This window comes from Rutilus rutilus (genome assembly GCF_951802725.1).
Source record: "Rutilus rutilus genome assembly, chromosome: 22".
Lineage (NCBI taxonomy): Eukaryota > Metazoa > Chordata > Actinopteri > Cypriniformes > Leuciscidae > Rutilus > Rutilus rutilus.
Window position 1 is genome coordinate 12,419,923 of NC_140227.1, and position 21,725 is coordinate 12,441,647.

Below are 21,725 nucleotides of genomic sequence, written 5' to 3' on the forward strand. Positions count from 1 at the left end.
CATTATCCGTGCCTTTCCAAATAAGGTAATCGGTTTCAGGCACATCCCTAATATATAGGTTAGGCTGGTTAGAATGACCCTTAGCCCCCACTGGCAGAATGTTTACTTTTAACTTCTGAAACTTTACTGTTGTGCTCTGTAGCATTGCAAGGTAGAAAAAGTCAAGACAAAGACCATGTGGTCCTCTGACAGTAAACACATGTGAGATTCAGTGTCCTTGGTAAGGCCATGTCTACTGACACCATGGAAACCAGGAGCTCTTGTACTCTCTGAACCAGACAAAACATTTGCCTGGAGAGCAATGAACACATTTCCATTACTCTGCCATGTGAGTCTCTCCCTCTCTTACCTTCACACATACTACACATGGCTAAGAAAAAGCACTTAGAGTCTGTTCTCCATTTAAAAGTCTAACTTCATTCTGGCACTCGTTTCCCCTCATCTCCTTCAAAAGCACACAAATGGATTTTTGGCTAATTTTTTTTAAGATTGCAAATGGAAAACAAATCATGATTTTGCCATGACACAGTTTTCAGTTTGCTCTTCAGATACATAAAAATTCCTTTAGCAATTACCACAAATCACTCAGCGGCTCAGCTAATGGAGAGCTGATGTGTTCTGCACAAAAAGCTTCTTTTGGGTGAATTCTGCTCTAACAGGTGTTCTTAAGTGTGTGGACATAAAATTGGCACATGGTGTTCTCATGCAGTCAAAAGATACAATATCAAAATCTGAGGTTACATTTTACTTTAGTGAACAACATAACTCACTGTTATTCAGACAATTATTTTACACAGCATTTTTAATACACTTAAAAGACTGTAAAAAAAGTTGCATTGTACTACCATGCATTGTACTACCATGTTTTTCCGTACAATGTTAGTACTAAGGTATTCTTTGAAATATCTTGAAGTACCATGTAAATACAAAGGCAAATGAATATGGTGATGCAATATCATTCAATTTTAAGAGAAAGACTAAAATGATAAAATATATAAAATTGTGTGATTGTGTTTGTTAAAAAACATCTCAAAGCTGAAGTGTGTTTTCTGTGCAACTATCATGATCGACTGAAATTGAACTATTAATTTAAAAAACATCTCAAACTCTCCTACCCCATCTTTTATTGGTCAGGAAAACAACTAGTCATGCTCCAAACTCACACCATTGTTTGAACCACTGTTACTATGTTGGGCTGGTCAGAATTCAACTAGTTAAATTGGACACTAAACTAAAGTGTTACCAAGAAAGGATTTTAATATTTTAAAAAATGTCACATTTCACCATTAAAATGTAAATGTAAAATGTTTGGTGAAAGGACATTCTCAGACTAAACAAACACAAAAAAGAACTTGTGCTATGATTATGGACACATTAAGAAAAGTTCTAACAAAAGAGAGATTTTTTAGAGGTTTTTTGTATGAACAGGGGGCTATCAGAGATCTGGCGTATTGTATGTGTGTGTGTGTGTGTGTGTGTGTGTGTGTGTGTGTGTGTGTGTGTGAGTGTGCTGGGAGTCTTTGAAATTCCCATTTGCCGTATTCAAGCACACAGGCCATTCACTCAGTCACCCTCTCTGGTGGGTCGAGGCGGGGTTGACCCAAAGGTGATGGACATCCTCTATTGTTGTGGGATATGAAACTAAGCCTTAGTTACCCCCCCCCCCCCCCCCCCCCCCAGTAACCCTGTGGCAGACCCCTTTGCCTCATAACCCCAGGGGCCATGACAGCAACAATATTGATAGTAGCCAAACACTTCTCTGGAGGAGGAGATGGCCTCATCTGATGAATAGCCAGACTAAGTACTTCTCAGCCCAGGCCGCTGTCTTGAACAAAAGGTGCATAATAGCGGGTCTTGCACCAAGCGACAGGGCGGACTGCATTAAAAATAGCCCAGGACAGACATAAGAAGCACCCAGCCTCGAGTGCAAACTTTGAACCCTGGGTTCTTTTTTTCTTTCCTTTCTTTTTTCTTTGATTGACCCTCTTCTGTGTCTCTGTTTTCCCCTTGCAACTTGGGTGAAAATGTCCCATGGTTGGAAGGAAGGTCTAGGACGCCCTGCTGATTTGGTGACAATTCTGTGACGCCCACCACATCAAATTCCTGGACAGCCATGATATTTAAAGCGATTCTCATTTGAGACACTCTGAGCCTGCTTTTGGTCACACTAGCATCCGTTAGACTAGATCTCCACATTTACAAATCACGCTAACTTTGAAAGAATAATTCACACAAAAACGTCTCAGGTTACGACTGTAACCCTGGTTCCCTGAAGAGGGAATGAGACGTTGCGTCGAGAGTCTGTGAGAATGCTCTGCGTGATTGCGTTGTAAAGCACATGTGAAATCATGGTCCAATGGCGTGAAGTAACGTCATAGGCGGGTGACGTCATTGACCAGGAAACTATAAAGAATGCCCGGAAAACAAAACAGCGCTAGCTTCTGATAGGCTGAAGCAAGTCGATCACAGGCATGCAGGACTTGTAAACTGAGACATTCCCTTTCAAGGGAACTCGAGCTGCGTTTAGACGCTTTGGGAACCTTATACCCACGGCGCCGTACTAGCATGGGCCTGTCTTTGTGAAATTGTTGCACACACTAGGACGAGAGCACCAAAGCTCCTGGAGTGGAACCCAGATCCAGAAACAGACAAATAAACAGGGCAGCTTTGTGGACGTAGGCATCTAATGCTCTGACTGGGCACAATAGATTAAGTTTCTCCTGATCTGATGTTTGAAAATGTGGATGACAGAAGGCCTGCAGTACAATAGGTGCCGCAATGTTAGTGGAACATAGCCCGGTCTAGGGTGAATAAAGGCTTTCACCATACCCGGAGCAAATTCCAGGTGCGTAGGAGCTACCGACAGGGCCTTTAGGTCTTCAAATCTTTTAAGAGATGAGACAGAGAGAAGTAAGACAGTCTTGAGGGTGAGGACCTTTTGTGGAACCTCTTCAATAGGCTCAAATGGAGCTGCAGCAAGGCCTTCCAGCAACAACGGCAAAAACCCATGCGAGCGCTCTGTGCACTGTGCAGGTCTCAGCCTCAAGGTGCCATGGAGGAAATGAGTAACTAATGGGTCTCTCCCAAGAGATACCCCACCCAAAGGAGTGTGGTAAGCAGCTAAGGCCGCCACATACATCTTTGAGGTGGAGGGGATAACCCTGCAGAGAAACGTTCAAAAGAGGGTTAATAGTACATTTTGTAATCCCATTTGGAGTTTGACAGTGTCCTCCTATTACTATCATTGTATGAAAAAGAGCAGAATGAATATTCTTCTAATTTTCTGTTGGTGATTGTGTTCTAACGAAGAAAGAAAGTCAAAAAGGTCTGGACCTCGTGGCAGTTCCTAACTATTTTATGTTTCTGCATATTGTTGGCAAATTGAAATTAATTAGATTTTTAAAATCATGTTTTCGTACAACTTAAAATTGTATGAATTTGCCTCCAAATCGGCAAAACATATAATAGTAAAATTTTCTCATGATATCGCGTTGGGTTTGGAACAACATTTTAATCTTTAGGTGAGCTATCGCTTTAAGACGTGTTTTATTTTTCCTGATAAAAGTTAGCATTATCAGCAAACTTTTTGTTACATAAAAAGGTAAAAGGTATCACTACTCCTGTTTCTGGCCTCTAAAGTTTTGGCTTTTAGATACAACAGATCAGAGTCCTGCACGGGTCAGATTTTGTAAATCCGCACCCGCCCGTACCCGCAGTGCTTAAAACCGCATCCGACCCGTTTTCCGACAGCAGCACTAATTAAAATCCGCACCCGACCCGCTTAAAATAGAACCGACACCCGACCCGCACCCGAAATAAAATCAGTTTAACCAATCACATTATAGACACACTTACAAAAATGTTTATTGCCAGGTCACACATAAGTTATTACACGACAATTAACACAAGGACAACTTCAGCCGAAGCTGAAGGCCGGTACATGAAGAACATGGCTAACGTTACCAAAACTGAGTAGCCTTATAACATTTTACCAATCGAACAGACGCGGCTACAACACTATATCTGCCACGCAATTTTGTCTAGCCTACATCTGACAATTTTGGGTTCAAACACGCCCTGCACACCACACATACTTAACAGTGTTAAATTTGAAAAATACTGTTCGATAGAACTGCTTGGTTTGTTACCACAGTTCCTGCGTGCTTCCTCAGTGATGAAGTTCCACATTTGCGGCTATCCAACACGAAAATGCATGTAGCAAAGCCTTTCACAATATTTTCTTCAGATAACTCCAAATTTCTCCCACACACTGGACTTGATTTTTGATGACGTATTGTCGACAACTTTACAATCTCCACTAGTTATTCTTTTCTTCAACTCCTCAGCATCCATCTCGACGACTGCAGATCGCGCGCGCGGTTATGATGAATTTTTTAAAAGTGAAAGTAGCCTAGGTAATATTATAGATCCTGGGAGGGCGTGGCACGTGGGCACCTGATGTGGATTTTAAATGATTTTATCAACTTGAAATACAGGTTCCTAAATACATGTTCCTAAAAATATGCATATATTTTTACGTTTGCATGTGATTGTTTTAAACCCGTGTTTAGACGCGTGTTTCCCCCGTGTCCGACCCGACCCCCACCCGTATCCGACACAGTTGGATATTTTTCACCCGTTTGAGCAAAATTTGCGGGTCACCCATCTACAACAGATGGCCATGAACTATTAGAAATGACTCTTTAACGTGTATTAGGACAAATGTGCTTTTAGATTTCAAAAGAGCAATTTGTGTGACTATGCTTTTAGGATTAGGTGTCCTGTGACACAATGGGTGGTTATAGTCATGAGCAGAGCTACAAGTTGTGTCCAACGAACTTCTGAACTGCCGATCTCTGAGGGCACAGGGACAGTTCTAAGGCAATCCAGGATATGGTAAGTAGGGTGAGCGGTAAAAATCATGCCATTCTACTTAAAGCTGCATTCTTTTATCACAGGAAACTTTTCTCTCAAACTCCCTTCTATCTTCTAAAAGTCAGAATAAACACAGACACATGCAGACAAAAAAAGCATAAGTGAAGAGAAAAAAGAAGAGAAATTGCCTCATTAATGCATTCGTCGTGCTGCCCTGAGCCTTTTCCTTTTGCCTGTGCCCAGCGGGAGCCCTTTTTATCAGGCCAAAGGACACCTTTCAGAAGACCATTAGTGAAACAGGGACAGATGCACCCCAGCAAATTCCCCCCTGTCATGAAAGTGATAGCGAAAGAAGAGGATAAAGCAGAACCCCACTTGATTCGTCCGGCCAGGCGAAGGCCTGACCTTGAGGCGGTGGGCGGGCCGCCTCTGTAGGACGAAGTGTCAGGCCTGTCATCCGGGCACCATTCCGAGCCAAAAACTCCCCCTCCAGGTTAATGGCTTTTAGCTGTTGTTATCTGAAAAATGGTAATGGATGGCACCCCAGAAGCTGGAGATGCAATTACTCCCATCAGGATCCTTCTGTTAAATATGATTTGACCAATCAGCATAATTTGGACAGTTACGCATGATGGCCTTGGTAACTGGTTTTGCACCGATCTCACCCAGAGTGGCAAAGTGCACAGCTAATAGTGCACATGCCATTCAACAAATTGACATTTTCATCAGATGGAGACATCAGGATACTGCCAAACTCTGCTCCCAGGGGAGTTCAGGAGTAGAACAGGACTTTCTGCCCTGACGACTCTGATTAAACTCCTGGACATTCAAATTGCTATAATAAATGTCTCCAATAAATGTTGGCATTGGAAAAGAGTGGTCCACCTGGCATGATGCACCAAAATTAAATGCCTAGATAAGGATGAATCAGCTTTCTTTGGAATACAAATGTGAAGTTTAGCATACAATAAAAGTAAATGTGACCAGGTACCATCAAGATTTAAATAATACAATTAGTAAAAAATAAGTGGCATAAAAGTTACATAACAATACTGCATTTCTTAAATAATAATACAATATTTATGGTGCTTTTTGCCATTTGTCATCGAACTTAACAGCCCTTGGTCCCCATTCACTTTCATTGTATAGAAAAGAATGACAGCAAAATGTCTGCTAAATTTCTCTTTTATGTTCCATGAGAGAAAGTCTTACAGGTTTGGAATGGGACAAGAAGGTGATGGCAGAGTTTTCATTTTTGGGTAAACTATCCTTTAAGCTCCTGCTGATGTGAAGACCCATTCCTTCAGCCTTCATCAAACCTGATAAAATCTTCCTTCAGAAACAAACACCAGGGAAATAACAGCACAAAAACGAGAGGGAAGAACAAAAAAATAATGTTATTCTTGTGATATCAAATCAGGGAGATTTCAGGAGAATTATGTCTCTCTCTGTTTACTCTGGGAAAACCCGCTACTGTGGATGAGTCACTGTTTACTAGCCATTTACAAACAACATTCTGCTTCAAATACAACATTGTGCATAACAAATTGGTTCCATGTAAATTCAAGATGTGTAACCTGTAATTTTAAGTTTCTGTTACACTTTGCATTTGGTTCCATAAACCATATCTTTATAACATAAACCAAACACTTAGTTTATTTGTTCTTTCTGCCATATGTCTCTAGAGACCACATAACAGGTTTCAGCAGACTGAATCATGTGGCACATGCTATTGATCAGATGTTGTTGTGAAGTCTACGCGTCCTTATTAAGTCTTCCTTTACCCTCTATACCCCAGTTCCTGTAACCCAAGAACCATCAGTTCAGTGAATGATTGCACCCTGGGGCCATACTGACACCTGGTCACAAGAAAACATAGATGAGGAATTTGAAGTTGAAGTCTGAGAGTTAGAAAGGAGAAGGTTACTCACAGATGTAGTAGTATTCGTGGCCTGGGCGAAACTCAAAGCCCAGAGAGAAGGGTGTGAAGAGCTGGAACTTCTCTGAGAACTTAAGGGGCCCGTTTGGACTCATTGGGCGGTTGCATTCCCAGCGCTTGAAGCCTTTCATGTGGTGGTTGCAGGTGGTGTAGCCGTCATAGTTGACCATAAAAAGGATGTAACGTTCCATGCGCTCCTGAGGAAGATGGTCCTCGTAGTGCGGACAGTAGATGTCCAGGTAGTCGTTGATGGCCACCTCCACTGTGTATTCACCATGCAAGAATCTGCAAAACAAACACAAACAACTTACTTGAGATTCACAAAATTGCAAAAGATCTCACAATGACAGGCCAAAGATTGAGAATGTAACATCTTTTAACACAAAACTCTTTTATAAGACAAAAAAAAGAAATTGCTAGTAGCTCCTGTCACTCATACTGAAGATATTCCCTGTGTTGTATGTGACAGGATGGGATTGGTCAAGGGGGATTTGGTGCTAAAGGCCGAACTGACTGGAATGACCAAGTGGAAGTGGATGAGCAGAGATTGACAGGGGTTCAGAGAGAGAAAGCCACTTCATTAAGAGTTTTCACACGGTCTGGCTTCAACCCAGCTCTTCTGAAATGAGTTTGCTGGCTGGGGCAATTTAGAGACAAATTGAGCACCTGCAGGAAGGTACGACTCAAGACACAGAAACAGCAGTCACTTGGCTAGAAACTGGGACTTCATATGCAGACAAACTACAGTGGATATACTGTGGACCTAAAAAGCATTTGGACGTTAAAGTCTAAAGGCTAAATTCTGTCATTGTTTACTCATCCTCACATCAAATTACTCATCCTTTCTTCTGTGGACACAGAAAAAACATAGTTTTGCTTGAAAAGTGAGGCGTTTTTTTTATTTACAGAAATTGACAATAAAAAATGTTCTAAGGTGGTGTTCTAATGTAAGGTATTTAATCTCCCAAAAAAACCTGTATTTTATTTTGATTGGATCTAGCCTTAACTAAATATACATCAGGTTTTCACCTTACAAGAAAACAAACACAGCAAAACAAACTGTGTGTGTGTGTGTGTGTGTTCTTCAGATCCTCTTGTTCTGTCCACAGTGTGAAGATTACATGAATAAGATCTAACGACTCCAGCCGAGAGACTCTAATGGTTTGTCACCAGTGCGGTTGACACACCTGCTCCATCCTCCATTCTCCACACCATCAAAGCAGTCCCCTTCACTATAGACACTACAGAACATAAGCCAGCAAACTCAAATTAAGTGTTCACACTTCGAGAAGCCATACCAAGGGGCTTCATCCAATTTAACAGAATATCAAAGTGAAACAAAGATGAGATGAAATCAGAAGAAATGCACTGGGTTAACAAAAAAGGTCTGTGCCAAAATCTAGTGAGCTGCCTCTCTGTCTACATCCCTACTGAAATGCTCATAAATGACAGTTTTGAAACATTCTAAATAGGCAGCAACTTATGATTTATATATATATATATATATACAGTACATACATGAGGAATAACCATCAAGTAAAATGAATAATAAACTCTCCTTACATTTTGAATACATATGAGTGTACACATCTTAATCATTATTTTCAAAAATGTTTTTACATTTATTTTGTAAGATAAAAAGTATTTTTAACAAATATCTTTTGATTTATTAAAGTTTTTAGGAAGTCGCTCCATGACATTTCACAAGCTGATCTAACCTTGCCTTGCCATAAAAAGGCCAAATTATTTGATGTTTCTGTATGTTAGTTGCACCACATTATACATTACAAATGTTTTCCAAATACTAGTATCAGTGAATCAGTTTTGTTAAAATATTTTTTTCTGATAAACAATAAAAGATTATGCTAACTACTTGCTTCTTTCTACTTACTTCTTGGTTACTTTCCAAGAATTTCACTCTTTTAATGAGGCTTTTTTTCATCATCATACTGGATCAGAACAGTTGTAAAATTCAAAATTAATTTGTTGCTTTTTGAATTTGGCCAAACGAAGAAGCATTAAACTGCCTGTCTATGAACCGGAGACAGGTTTGGAATGGAACTAAAGACCTTATAAAACCTCCTCCCCCAAAAAAGCAAATCACATGATACACAAAGAAAATTAAAAAAGCTTCACTTTGTCGACTGTGAGTGTAGTCTATATAAATCAGAACATCACATTTTTTAGGGGAGAGAGGGCAGGGACAGGGCCAGGGGGTGAGGGAGCAGTAGGCAGGGGGTTTGGAGTGAGATTTGGCATACGATGACAGCTAATCTAGGTCTGGAATTACTGTCAAAGGGCCAAGCCAGGCCAACACCAGCTGTAGCAGCACATGAAGCTCCTCCAGATATCTCCTTGCCTTATCATAGTGGCCCAGAGAACAACCTCATTCACACTGCATGACTTCCCTATCCCTTTCTCCATTTCTTTGTCACTTTGTTTTTTTGTCCATCAGCAATACTTTAAACCCCAGAGCTTATATAAACGGCAACATGGACTACATCACTGATGTTGTCCTAGTTCGCCTCGTAGCCAAAAAGCTCAATGAAACATCAAAAAAATGTAATAATAATAATAAATAAATGAACATGTTCTTCTTATAGCACCTCAGCACCTCGATATTTCTCTTCCTGGAAAGGAAAATGCTTCATTCTCTGCAGAGATGCGCAAACTCCATCTTATTTTCTTCTTGAGTGTTTTTGTGTCAGTTTGCCTCTAATCACAGCTTTCCAGTAAACGATATTGAGAGCTCAGCAAAGACTAATGGAAGCAGAACTTCGCCATAGGACCCTCCTGATGTTTACGGAGCCCTAAATTTAATCATCCTGCCCAAAAAAAAAAACATGTGTTAGCTGCCCTTTAATACAAAGTGCGTTATCATTACTACACATTTCGTGGGTCAGGCATATCGCTTTCAGATTTATATGGTGCATTATGCCTTAACAAATCGATATCAATGCCCCTTCCTCCCTTTCACTCCCAGATGTCATTAAATCTGGAGTCGTCGGCCAAATGATCCAACACACCGAGGCAACACGTCATTCCCTTTGATTCAAAAGTATCTTGTTATAAAAAATGACCTTACAGCCAGTGGCTTGTGGGTACAGGGTGGCGGAGGGAGGAGATGACAGATGGAAATATCAATAAGTGAGCCCAGAATGTTTAGAGAGAGCTAATGCATGCAGTTAGGTGAGCTCGCTTCATCCATCATACTGTATTCACCGGTCTATCTCCTCAGGTCCTCTGAGCACAGTCCTGATCAGACCTCCCTGAACTCCTCCTCCGCTGCTACATCAACAGCTGATCTCATATCATCTCTAAATGAGCTGTATAGCCTCCCTTTCTCAGTGTGATATTTTCATCATGTCAACAATCCAGATAGAATCCCAAAAAAGTTATATAGTCTGATGCCAAAAAATAACCTTTTTTGGTTTTTAGAAAGAACACTTTCTTTCTTTTTCTTGATAGATCTCCTCATACTGAACAACTTTGCCTCAAGAATCACTGCTGTCAATCAAACCGTTCATTAAATATTCGCGAATATGTTAAAAACCTACTTTTGCGAATTAGTCCTAGGTTTTTCGCCCGATCGGAACCAAACCAGTCTAGGACAATTCTCTGGACTCTCTAGATCAATAATTATCAAAACAAGTTGAACTTTGCCATTTGAGTTGCTATAACAGCGTCATTTAGAAAATGGGTGTGGCAAAATACACTCAAAAGCCTATAAATCCTAAACGAAAAAAAAAAATTGTCAGTGGTTACTTGCTTGCTAAATAAAACTTAACGTTTTTTTACGCATGTGTCCTTAAAGGCCTTAAACGCTTGAACCCAGATAAATGCTGCTTGCAGCTTTAATATTATAACTACAATTGTCTCAGTAGATTCTGCAATGCACTGCAATGTTCCTCGGGTTCTCCTGAAAAAAAAAGCACAGGAACAGATCTGAACATATAATGTAACATCTACATCTTTTAACTCTAATAAACCAAGAGGCCAACTCAACACAATACAGCAAATAATAGAAGTAGGGTTCTTTGCAGAAATTAAGGTGAAGCAAAAAACTAACAAATCATATTTATTTTAAGGCTGATAAACTTTTCTTCATGAATTTTGTTTCAGATTTAATTTAATTCTAAAGTATGCAATCAGCGAGGCTGTAAGATATTACATCCTAGAAAGTGCAAAACCTGTACTAAGTTTCTTGCTCTTCCTATTTGGAGAAAATGTATGTGTGCAGAAATCCAACTCTAGATTTTGGGGCTCTTTGGGCTTTAGTTCATTCTTCAGCCTCTATCATTTCAACAGGACATCAATTAATCAGACCAAACTACTCTCGTTTGGCGTGTTTAGAAGGAGGGTGACTCTCTGGGTGAACTTTCCTGGTGGTTGCGATTAAAGAAGGGGTTTGAAGTGCTGTGTTTTTTACATCAGTGTCTGGCCGGCAGAGAGCCTCAGATCCAGATTTCAGAACTTCCTTTAGTAAATGTTTGCCTGTAGAAGAGCCTGTTTTCCAGGCCCATAGTAGGAAGCATCTTTAATGGAAGAGGTTAAAACCAAGAAAGCAGATCAGATAAGACAGAATTCATGATTTATCATGATATTTAGACCCTCCTGGTTGGTACAAACAGAGCCGCTTTGACTATTTGAGCCTGTAATATATGTCTCTCAAGCAATGTTGCGAATTTCAGAAATGGGTTAATGAAGTGGAAAAGTGGTTTTGAGTATTTTATAAATAAAACATCTATGGATTATATTTCTACAACCACCGAAGGTTGGGGTTGGGCGGGGGTCTACCTCTGTACAACTGGATAAAGACAGTCCAGCTGTCTGCAAGGAGAGAGAAATGAGACAACTCTGTTCGTCTTTAGAAAGCCATAGACTCTGAGCAAGTCATTAATTATATTTTGCACCACAACTTGCCACAGAGCAGATGCTAAAATTTGCCAAGTTCTGTCAGGTCAAACAAAAATGATGAGTTTGTGAAGGTCTTCTGGAGTTTGGCCCTCATTTGGAAGTTCTTGTTGGTTTTGTCTGTCCTGAACCTTTAGTTGAGTTGCAGCCAAAGCAAATATGTGTGTTTATTTAGCAATTAACCAATGACCAGGCCATAATAGTTTAGGGCAAATAAAGCCAGCTAAAAAACCTGGCACAAGCCTCACACACTTCGGGGTAATTCTTCTTCAAATGCATCACTACCTCCAGCATGCAGCAGGGCTATATGCTGGGCCCACATGAGTTTATGCCAGTGTTTGTCTGCCCTCCCCCTCAGTTCAGCATAAAGTTTAGCATGAGTGTGTGTTTGTGTGCATGTGCGCGAGAATGGCCCTTTGTGCCGACGGCTCTGGGTCTGGAACCCATTTCCACATGCTCAGCTTGGGCTTGGTCTGTGGACTACCTCTCCCCATGTGGAACATGTTTATTGTTCTTTGTGTCAGGCAGACGCCGAGACCTCCGTGGCCCCCTCTTCCCTCCACATCTCCCCGCAATCTCTCCTGTTATTCCAACTCTGCTTGAGCAATTTTTCTATCACAGCATTTATGCAAACGTTATCCCAGCTGACGTTCAGCCAGGGCTAAAAAACGTTGTCATGGGAGGGGGGTGGTTGCGAAAAATGAAACAAACAAAAAAGAAAAAGAATAGGAAAAAAGCCTCAGAGGACAAAACACGTGCATCATGTGAGAGAAAAAGTAATAGTTGTTTTGTGCTCCTTTTTAAACCCTTCTTTAACACAAAGTTATACGTTCAGATGTGTAGGTCTGTGTGTGTGTAATTATCCAGGTGTTGTGTGTTTTCTCGAAAGGTCCATGTCCACATCCACCTTCTCTTCACATGGCGTACTCATTTACTCTGGGACATCATTAGATAAAAGTGCCCCGTCCTTGCGGGGACACTTGGTTAATTACATTTTTATGCCTCAGCCAGCTTTGTAAGACCTTTTAGTCACTGAAAGACAGTGGGAGAAAATAGAAGGGACCAGTGCAGTCCGGCAAATGAAAGATCTGCAAACAAATCTGTGTTCTATCATCAAAGCAGAACAAAAGCCAAAGCAGCTGTGCTGGGATGCTCTCTGTCATTGTACTGTAGCTCTAATGGGCTGCTAATGGAGAATGTTTACACACACAGTGGCTTCACAACCTCAGTTCAGCTACTCTGCAAGTTTACATCCTTGTATGTAAGAACTGCTTATCCATATATAATATATATATATATTTTTTTTTGGGCTGTCCACAAATTGGGCTGTTTGCCTTTAATCAACCAGAAGAGTATAGAAGTAACAGGAAAAGGATCAGGAAATGGCCTGAGATGGATTCAGACCCAGGTCACCTGTGCACGTGTTGTAGCATGAACACTGCCATACCTACATATTTTTAGCCTTTTAAGTTCAAACTGGAGTCAGACAAAGATGGAGAGACTCAAGAAGAAGTGACAACCTGGAGACAACATTTCTGAATGGTTAGTTGATGAATTTGTGTAGCTTATGTGTAGCTATCTTCTAGTCATTGATTAGCATATTCTGTCATGATAATCTATAAATTGCATTCCCGGGGACAGGGTTTATGTAATTGATATTAAAAATGCTGTCTGACACTTATTTTTAATTATAACTGATAAATATTACAATTCTGTACTTTTTAAAATAAATTTAATATAAAAACAGTAAACCCACATGTAAATGTAGGCATCACAACATTAAAGTGTAATGTAATAAAATAGATATTAATTTTGAGATTTGCTAAATATTAACAGTTTAATACTATTATTATTATTTTATTTTTTTTATTGAGCGTTAAATGGCAAAAAGAAAATGTTATGCACAATTAAGCATCTAAAATTGGACGATACCAATAAATAAATACAGCTGCAAGCAGCACTTATCGGGACCAAGCGCAAATAAGTCAATAAGACATGCCAACATGGCTGGGAGTGTCAGACCAACTGCAACAATGAGAAATTAAACATATTTAAATATGATTTTAGGGAAAATGGCTGAAAAATCATATATACAGTAACTAAAAATATGATTTAATGGATTATCAAGACACATATCGAGTTTTGTAACGATACACCAATGCATTCATAAAGTGTTGCATTTAATATCATGATATTATATTGTAATTAATGTCCTTGTTTTGTTATATTATAGCGCCACCAAGGTTCCACCACTTTTTTTGTGTGTTCTCAAAGTGAGCCCATACATGTGTGTGTCAAATTTGGTGCAAATATCTAATTTTGTTTTGGAGTTATAGACATTTATATATATGAGAGCATAAAAAATGACCCATGGGCGACTTTGATTGGATTTTTTTGCCACTTACTATCAAAATATTGACATTTGGCCATTAGCTTTTAGCCAACAACCTATGTTTCCCAACTTCCTACAGTGGATTCGTCTCGATTCGGTCTAACGGTTTTGAAGATATAGGCAAAGGTTTTTTAAGTGCTAATTTACAACATTGCGCTAACCACAAGGCAAACCCTAGAATGTTTGGTATTGTTAGACTCTGCAAGGATTCAGGAACCTAAGGAGATGACTTCCGTGAAAATAAGTCAACCAAATCCATAAGCTTAACTTTTACAAGTTATAAGCATGTAAATAATTTTTCTGGTCCGAAACTTCTCAGACTCTTTCAGAGCATCGTGCCGATGACCCATACCAAGTTTTGTAACGATACGTTCATGCGTTCATAAAATACAGCATTATAGTACAACATTCAAAATGGCCGATGCCCAAAATGGGCGATATGGAAAAATTTGATATAGCAGTCGACTCGGCATGGCGCTCTGAATCTATCAAGACCACTTTTATGATTTTTGGACAAACCGTTCAGAAGTTATAACCAAAAATAGCCATTTTTCGTATCTCCGGACCAGTAGGTGAAAGGACCAGTAGGCTGAAACGCAGCACGTAGCCTCAAGTCATGCTTGTGATTACATGTACTAAGTTTGGTCTGAATACGAAAAAGCGTTGCGGAGATACAGCCTTATGTCTGTGTTTGCAAGTGATACGTAAAATTTGTTTGTGCGGTATTCAAGAACGGTTTGACAAATCAATTTGAATTCGATAACTTTTTGTGGCATGGTCTGAAGATGATCTGGTTCAATTTTTTTCATATTTTAAATCCTAGGTTGTCAAAGTGGTCTAAGATACTTGTACGCCACAGTATTTATATATTTTTTTCCCCTTTCAAATGAACTTTTCTCAAACTTTATGATAAATACTGTTATTAGGAGTTGAGGATGTCTGGCATTTATTTTAAATTTGCACGTTTGGATCTCATCGTCGCTCAAGCTCTGACGGCGAGTGTAATGAGGCTTCTGGGATTTAATGGCTCAGCTAAGAAACTTCCTCATACCTGCAGATTCCTGTTGAGAAGACACTCTGCATCCCGTCTTTATCCCTCACCGCCCCCCAAAACACACACTGCCTAAAACAATGCACACCGGTCGTTCCACTTTCGACAACACACAACCCTTAAAACACCACAAACCACCCACGACACTCACAGATTTCCTACAACACACACACTCTCACCCAAAATACATATTCTTCTGAGTGAAGAAACTATTTATTTCCTCCCAAATCCAACAAAAAACAACAATCTATCTGCAGGGTTGTGGAAGCAGGAAAAAAGCACACATTTGTAGGCCTGTGTGCGAGAGAGAGAAACAGCAGTAGTTTGTGGGTGGTAATGGCAGACGAGAGAGATTAAAAGGGATTTTTCTGGCACACACACCTTGAAAACAAGGTTCACCTGAAGCAAAAACACACATACACCTTCATCACACAATACACACACACAAAATTGGTGTAGGATTTACTTTGAAACAAATTTCACTCGGAAATTGCTACATTTCACAAATAATTAGAAAAAGCAAGTGTCACATTTAATTAAACATGGCATTGTGAAGTAGAGCGATTTAGAAATAAAACAAAACAAAACAAAAACAAACATACAGTGTACCTGCACACGTCTAACTTTCTAAGTTTATTATAATTACCAGCACACTCTTACCCTAAGAGATAATATTTATTTATATCAAAGGTAACACACACACACACACACACATATATATATATATATATATATATACATATACACACACACACACACACACACACACACACACATACATATATATATATATATATATATATATATATATATATATATATATATATATATATATATATATATATATTTTTTTTTTTATACACACACACACACACATATATTTATTATAAAATAAGTAATACAATAATGTATATATAAAACCATTAACATATTTACTTGTTTTATAAACTATATTAATATAAGACAAAATATTAGCTCAAATTCAAGCCGCTTGTTTTCATTCTGACACCTTCATCAATAATTTAATGTAATTTTACAAATAAAAAAGGTGAAACATGGAAAACATACAAATATGTTAAGTGCAGGCCCTTTTTACCTCAGCCATATGTAATAACTTTCAGGTTAAATACAATGTGTACGTCATGGCGCAGTACCAGATTACTGATTAAAGGCAATGAAATACATTCTCTTTGCATGTTACGTCCTCTAGAGGGCTGCTGGGATCTGCACTGTGTGATTGTGAGTGCTTTTCTCCATAGTGTGATAACATGCTGTTTTCTCATCATGGGGTGAGTAAACACCTGTCTTAGAAAATACACCATCGCAAACAAACAAACAAACAAGAGCGCAGTGAGATACTCAGTCGCTCGTGCGTTCTGACGCATGTACACATGCACTAAACACACATGCATATGCAGGAAACCCTGTATACGTCACACACACTCACACGCACACACACACACACACACACACACACACACACACACACACACACACACACACACACACACACACACACACACACACACACACACACACACACACACACACACACACAGGTTACCCATCACAGAAAACTTCCTGCATTTTTACATTTTAAGAAAAACATTAGCACACACACTATAATACCCTCTTCCTAATTGTCACTCCCATAACAAACACACACACACACACACACACACAAAAAAGAGTTTGAGAGGGTTTCTACCTCTCGGCATAAAAAAGGACTGGGTTTGTCAGAGGGCATCAAACAGAAAATGATGGTAATGCCATGTACTCTAAAGCTAAGTGTATCACCCGTCCCACTCTCCCTGACCTGCCCTCTTTGTCTTTTTTAACACCATTAGCAAAGTGCAGTGTAATAACGTTATAAGCCCGCCCCGGCCCGCAGGAGAAGGATTGGGTGACGGACTCTCATCCACTCGCCGCTCTCATTTTGCCTGGCTTCTTTTAAAAGGGATTGATGCATTCTTTTCTTTCTTGCCATTTACACTCAGTCAAACATCTTGCACTGAATCCTTTCCCCTAAAAGTAATAACCATTGTTCTCCATGCTTTTCTTGAGGAAAGAAAGTTTTTAAAAAGATCCTCAACATGATGTGCTAACCCAGAAATGTACTTTTGTCTAACTAGTTTAGTTAAAAAAGAGTCATTGTGTGTTAATCTGCAGCTTCTTTGGTCAGAACGTCTGCTTTTAGCTAAAAAATGAAAATTAGACAAAACAGCAGGAAACATGGTAAACCAAACAATGTGTTTTTGTATGTGTGTTCACATGAGAAAGATCATCCCAAAACATCTTATAAAAAAAACATAGGGTATTTGTATTTATTCTATGAAAGCCATAAGCAATTAGCAGTTTTGCTAACTTCTGCCATTTTGTAAACTTAAACACCAAACCCTAAAAAGAGACATCTGGTTCCAAAAAATATCTTTCTCCATTCAACTTGATCTGTGTATTTTGACAAAATATTATAGGGTGAATTCGGGTAAAGCGGACCATCAGGTAAAGTGAGCTGTTTAACCTTGACTGTGCTCAATGGGTTTACACTTTCAGTGCATAACATTGGTCTTTAGAGACACTATTTCTCTGAATGATAAAATAGTTTGGGCTTATGCAATTGACAACTTGGGAGCACGTCATGACTCCCTCATGGTGAAAGGTACAACTTATAAGGCTGACCACTAAATGTAAAAAGAAAATATTATTTTCAAAGTTTGTTTGTTACATTTAACATGAAATAAAACCGGGGATTTTTTTTTTGTTTTGTTTTTTTTTGTTAGTTTTCTTGTAAGGTGTTTCAATATTGGTGGCCTACTTGAAAAAAAAAAGTAAAGGGCAAGTGGGATTCAGGTAAAGTGGGCCACCTTAAACCTTCGGTAATTATAATCAAATTAATTAAATACATTGAGATTCACTGGTTATTTTATATGTATAATTTACTTTTTTTTATAAAACAGAAAAGAGTATGCAGTCAGGAAATTTAGGTCAGAGGTGGAAGAAAGGAAAGAAATAGCAGAAAGGTAGGTGAGGCATTAAGCTGAATCTGTAAAGTGAAGAAGGGATTAGAGAAGCAATCACAATTAAAGTTCATTTATGGTGTTTAGAAAGAAACAGAGACAGAAATTTTAAATGTTCATCTTATTCAGTTTTTTTATTTTTTGAGTTCATTTTCATCATTATTCTGATTTCTTAATATTCTGATATTCAGATTTCATCATATTTAATGATAACAACATGTTCTATCAGTTGTTTTGAATTTTACTGTTTTTTAAATGTTTTGGGGTTTGCTCAATACAGCATGTTGTTCAATGTGTTTGTTTTGTCTTAAAACGTGTTTTAATTATACGTTATGAAGATTGTTAATTTAATTGATTGATTAATTTAGCTTGACATAAATTGAAAAACATTGCATTATATGTAATTTTACTGTAAATACTGTCCAAATGCAACCCTGAACAGGCAGAGGTGAAGGAACAGTGCTGAAATGGTATTTTGTTACATTTGAATTCTCCGCTGTAAATCGATCTCATGCATACTATGGCGCGATGATTGGATTGAATGAGCTCTTTGTCATGAATAAATGCAGAGAAGCCTCAGAACCGGATGACGTAAAATCGTGCTCTCCAGCCCTGGCAGCCAATCACACACTCCTGATGCATGCTTCTACCTCAGATTACGTGACGTTGCTTCAACCCGGACAAACGAAATTGCTCTGAAAAACACTAAAAATAACCAATTTCCACTTATTGCTAAAATGTATGAGGGCTTTTCGTGTTTTCTTGATTCCCCGTGTTGCTTTTTTATTGTACTATTAGATTGTATTATTATGGTGGTCATCAGAATATTTTAAGGTAAAAACAGATTTTGATAGTATATAGTATGTAGATTAGTATATAGACATATCACCTAATGTAAGTTATACGTTGCTAAATATACGTACAGGCAACAATACACCATACCGTAATCACTGTATTTTATTACCACAGCTGCCAGGTTTTTGAATTTTTTACAGTCAATTTAACAGGATAGTATATCAGTGTTTTTTTCCTTTTCCAACTCTAATTTGAATCAGCACATTGCAAAGCTAATGGATAAGCAAACCCCGGCATGCGGGCACAGTGAGCTGGGAGGTGAAGTGAAATCCATCCAAACATTCAGGCAACATTCTTTCATAGCAATTACAGAGGGATAATTTCTTAGATAACCATCAGAACTTGCAGAGTCATCAAGACCTGTGTGTTTTTATCCCCATTTTAACCTACACCAGGTAATGTGGGCCACACCCCTAAAAAACCCAACGGTCGAGCATGTTTGGGAGTGTGCACGATGGGTCGGCTCAGGTGGAGGTCTGCCAGCTCCGCCCGCAACCTGAGCCTTGTAATGACAAGGGCCAAGACAAAGCAGGCAGTGTAGTCACCATCCAGCTCCCAGGCAAGTCTCCCAGATGTGAGATAAAAGATACAAGCACGGAGACAAAGTTATCTGCAGCCTGCATCGGCAAGTGGGGAAACGGGAAACCTGAGCCTATTGAGGCGACTGGATCAGTGTGTCTGAAACGCCCACAGGAGTAGAAGACGGTGGCAGTGCGGTGCAGCCCCCTGGGTGGAGAGGGCCAAAACACAAGTAACCCAAGCCCAGACTACCGCCCATTTCCCAGGATCCCCATCCTCCACACATCCCAACAGGGTCTGCTTAGGTTTTCTTTTCCAAACACTATTCCACAGTGATGAGATGACAGACTTGGCTAGGAGATATGTCTGTTGTCACCAGACTCACCCACTTCTTCTTGCCCTTTCATGTAGTAGTCATGCATTAGCTGTGTTTTTCTTTGTGAAAGGTGACAGAGTGAGAATGGATCCCCGTGCAGTCCCCTCGGTTTCTGTTTGCGGTCAGATCACAGGGCACAACCTTTTTATGAAAAGTAATGAACAAAGATCAGAGGTTTATAATGTCAAGCAAAAATGGCGAGCCGGAAAATGCATGGAAAGGATATGTAAACTATGTAAAAAAAAAAAAAAATCATCCTTATGTTTCTGTCTGAGCCCGAGAAAATATGGCCCTCTCTTTAAAGGGCTATTTTAGATTTCTTACAGAGCACTGATGCGGCCAGCGCTGATGAAAAGGGCGAGTGCTTAGCCGACAAAGGGTAATGCATTTTTCATGACCTTGTACATGACATGTCTACATTTACATTTATGTTCTTAGCAGATGCTTATGAAACTGGCTTACAATAAATTGCACAAATCATGTTAATGGATATTCCTGGCATAGGATGAGAATGCCTGCTGCATGCTAGGCTATGCCTTACAGCAAAAACAAAACATAATACAACGTAATAATTTCAAATTACCATGATTACAAATAATATCAGATTACTGCTAAAATAATACATGTCCAGTGTATTTTACACATGGGTCAATGACATATAACTCTCCACAAAAATTTGAAAATTGTGCCAAGTTCTTAGAAATGTGCTCTTTGTATTCATATTGGTTTAAAAAAAAAAAAAAACGTGTAATCCTTTTTTTAAGAAAGAATGAAATTCAAGGAAGATTTCAAATGTATCAAAAGATTTAAAAATGTCAAATGTATTTCAATATTTACCAAATTATATTTTTGCACCTTGAATATGTGTACATCAAAGCATTTAAATACATTTTTCATGGTAAATGTATTTATTACAAATATTATGAATTAACAATTCATAAATGTCACATCACATGAACTAACCTTGCCTTTTCATAAAAATGTAAAATAATATTTAAAAAAACTGTATTAACCTTGACACAAAGTCATGAAGGTATACTTTCTTTGATACTGTATAACTTCCTGTTTTTTTTTCCCTCCATGTTTCTGCATGTTGGTTGGTTTTTCTTCATTTTGATAATATGCTCTTCAAAAAAAAAAAAAAAGTACTTAAAATTTTTAAATCATGCTCATCCTAGAGGACATGTATATTAGAAATACATTTTAATGTATTTTTGAATACTTAAATAGACAGGACAAAAAAAAAATTGAGTCATGCCATTGACCCTAATGCTACAGATGAGTCAGTGATGAGTAAATTCAACACACTAGGGCTGGGTATTGACACAAATTTTATGATTTGATTTGATTTTGATTCACAAGCTTGCGATTAGATTCAATACTGATTAATTGGCGTGTGTATCAGGTACAGTACACGGAAAATATTCTCAAGGAAAAAAATATCTCTCAACTATTACTGTAAACTTTACAGGGAACCCCAGTTGGTACATACTATAATAATTTAAATTACTATAATACATATTACTATAATTAAAGTAATTAAAATATGAATTACTATAATATTAACTGATTTGGAAATGGCTACTTACATTTAAATTACACAAATTACCAAAACATTTTTTAAATATAGGTGACTGTCATAAAAACGTGATGATAAAACATACATTAAATACTGAGGAACAGGTTAAGCGAAGATACAATTAATAGAGCATATATTAATCAAATTGCTCCTTTCTAGAGGTTTTTTTTTTTCTAGCTGACTAATGAGTTTAGAGTTTATAATTAAT

The 21,725-nt window shown here is 38.6% G+C and overlaps 1 protein-coding gene across 1 annotated transcript in view; it reads right to left on the reverse strand.

Moving 5' to 3' along the window:
* Positions 1-21,725, reverse strand: part of efna2b (ephrin-A2b) — a 164,405-nt gene that overhangs the window by 18,337 nt on the left and 124,343 nt on the right. Inside the window, exon 2 of the mRNA XM_084394483.1 lies at positions 6,807-7,099. Within this exon, the coding sequence (XP_084250609.1) occupies positions 6,807-7,099 (293 nt within the window). The remainder of the gene's footprint in view (positions 1-6,806; positions 7,100-21,725) is intronic.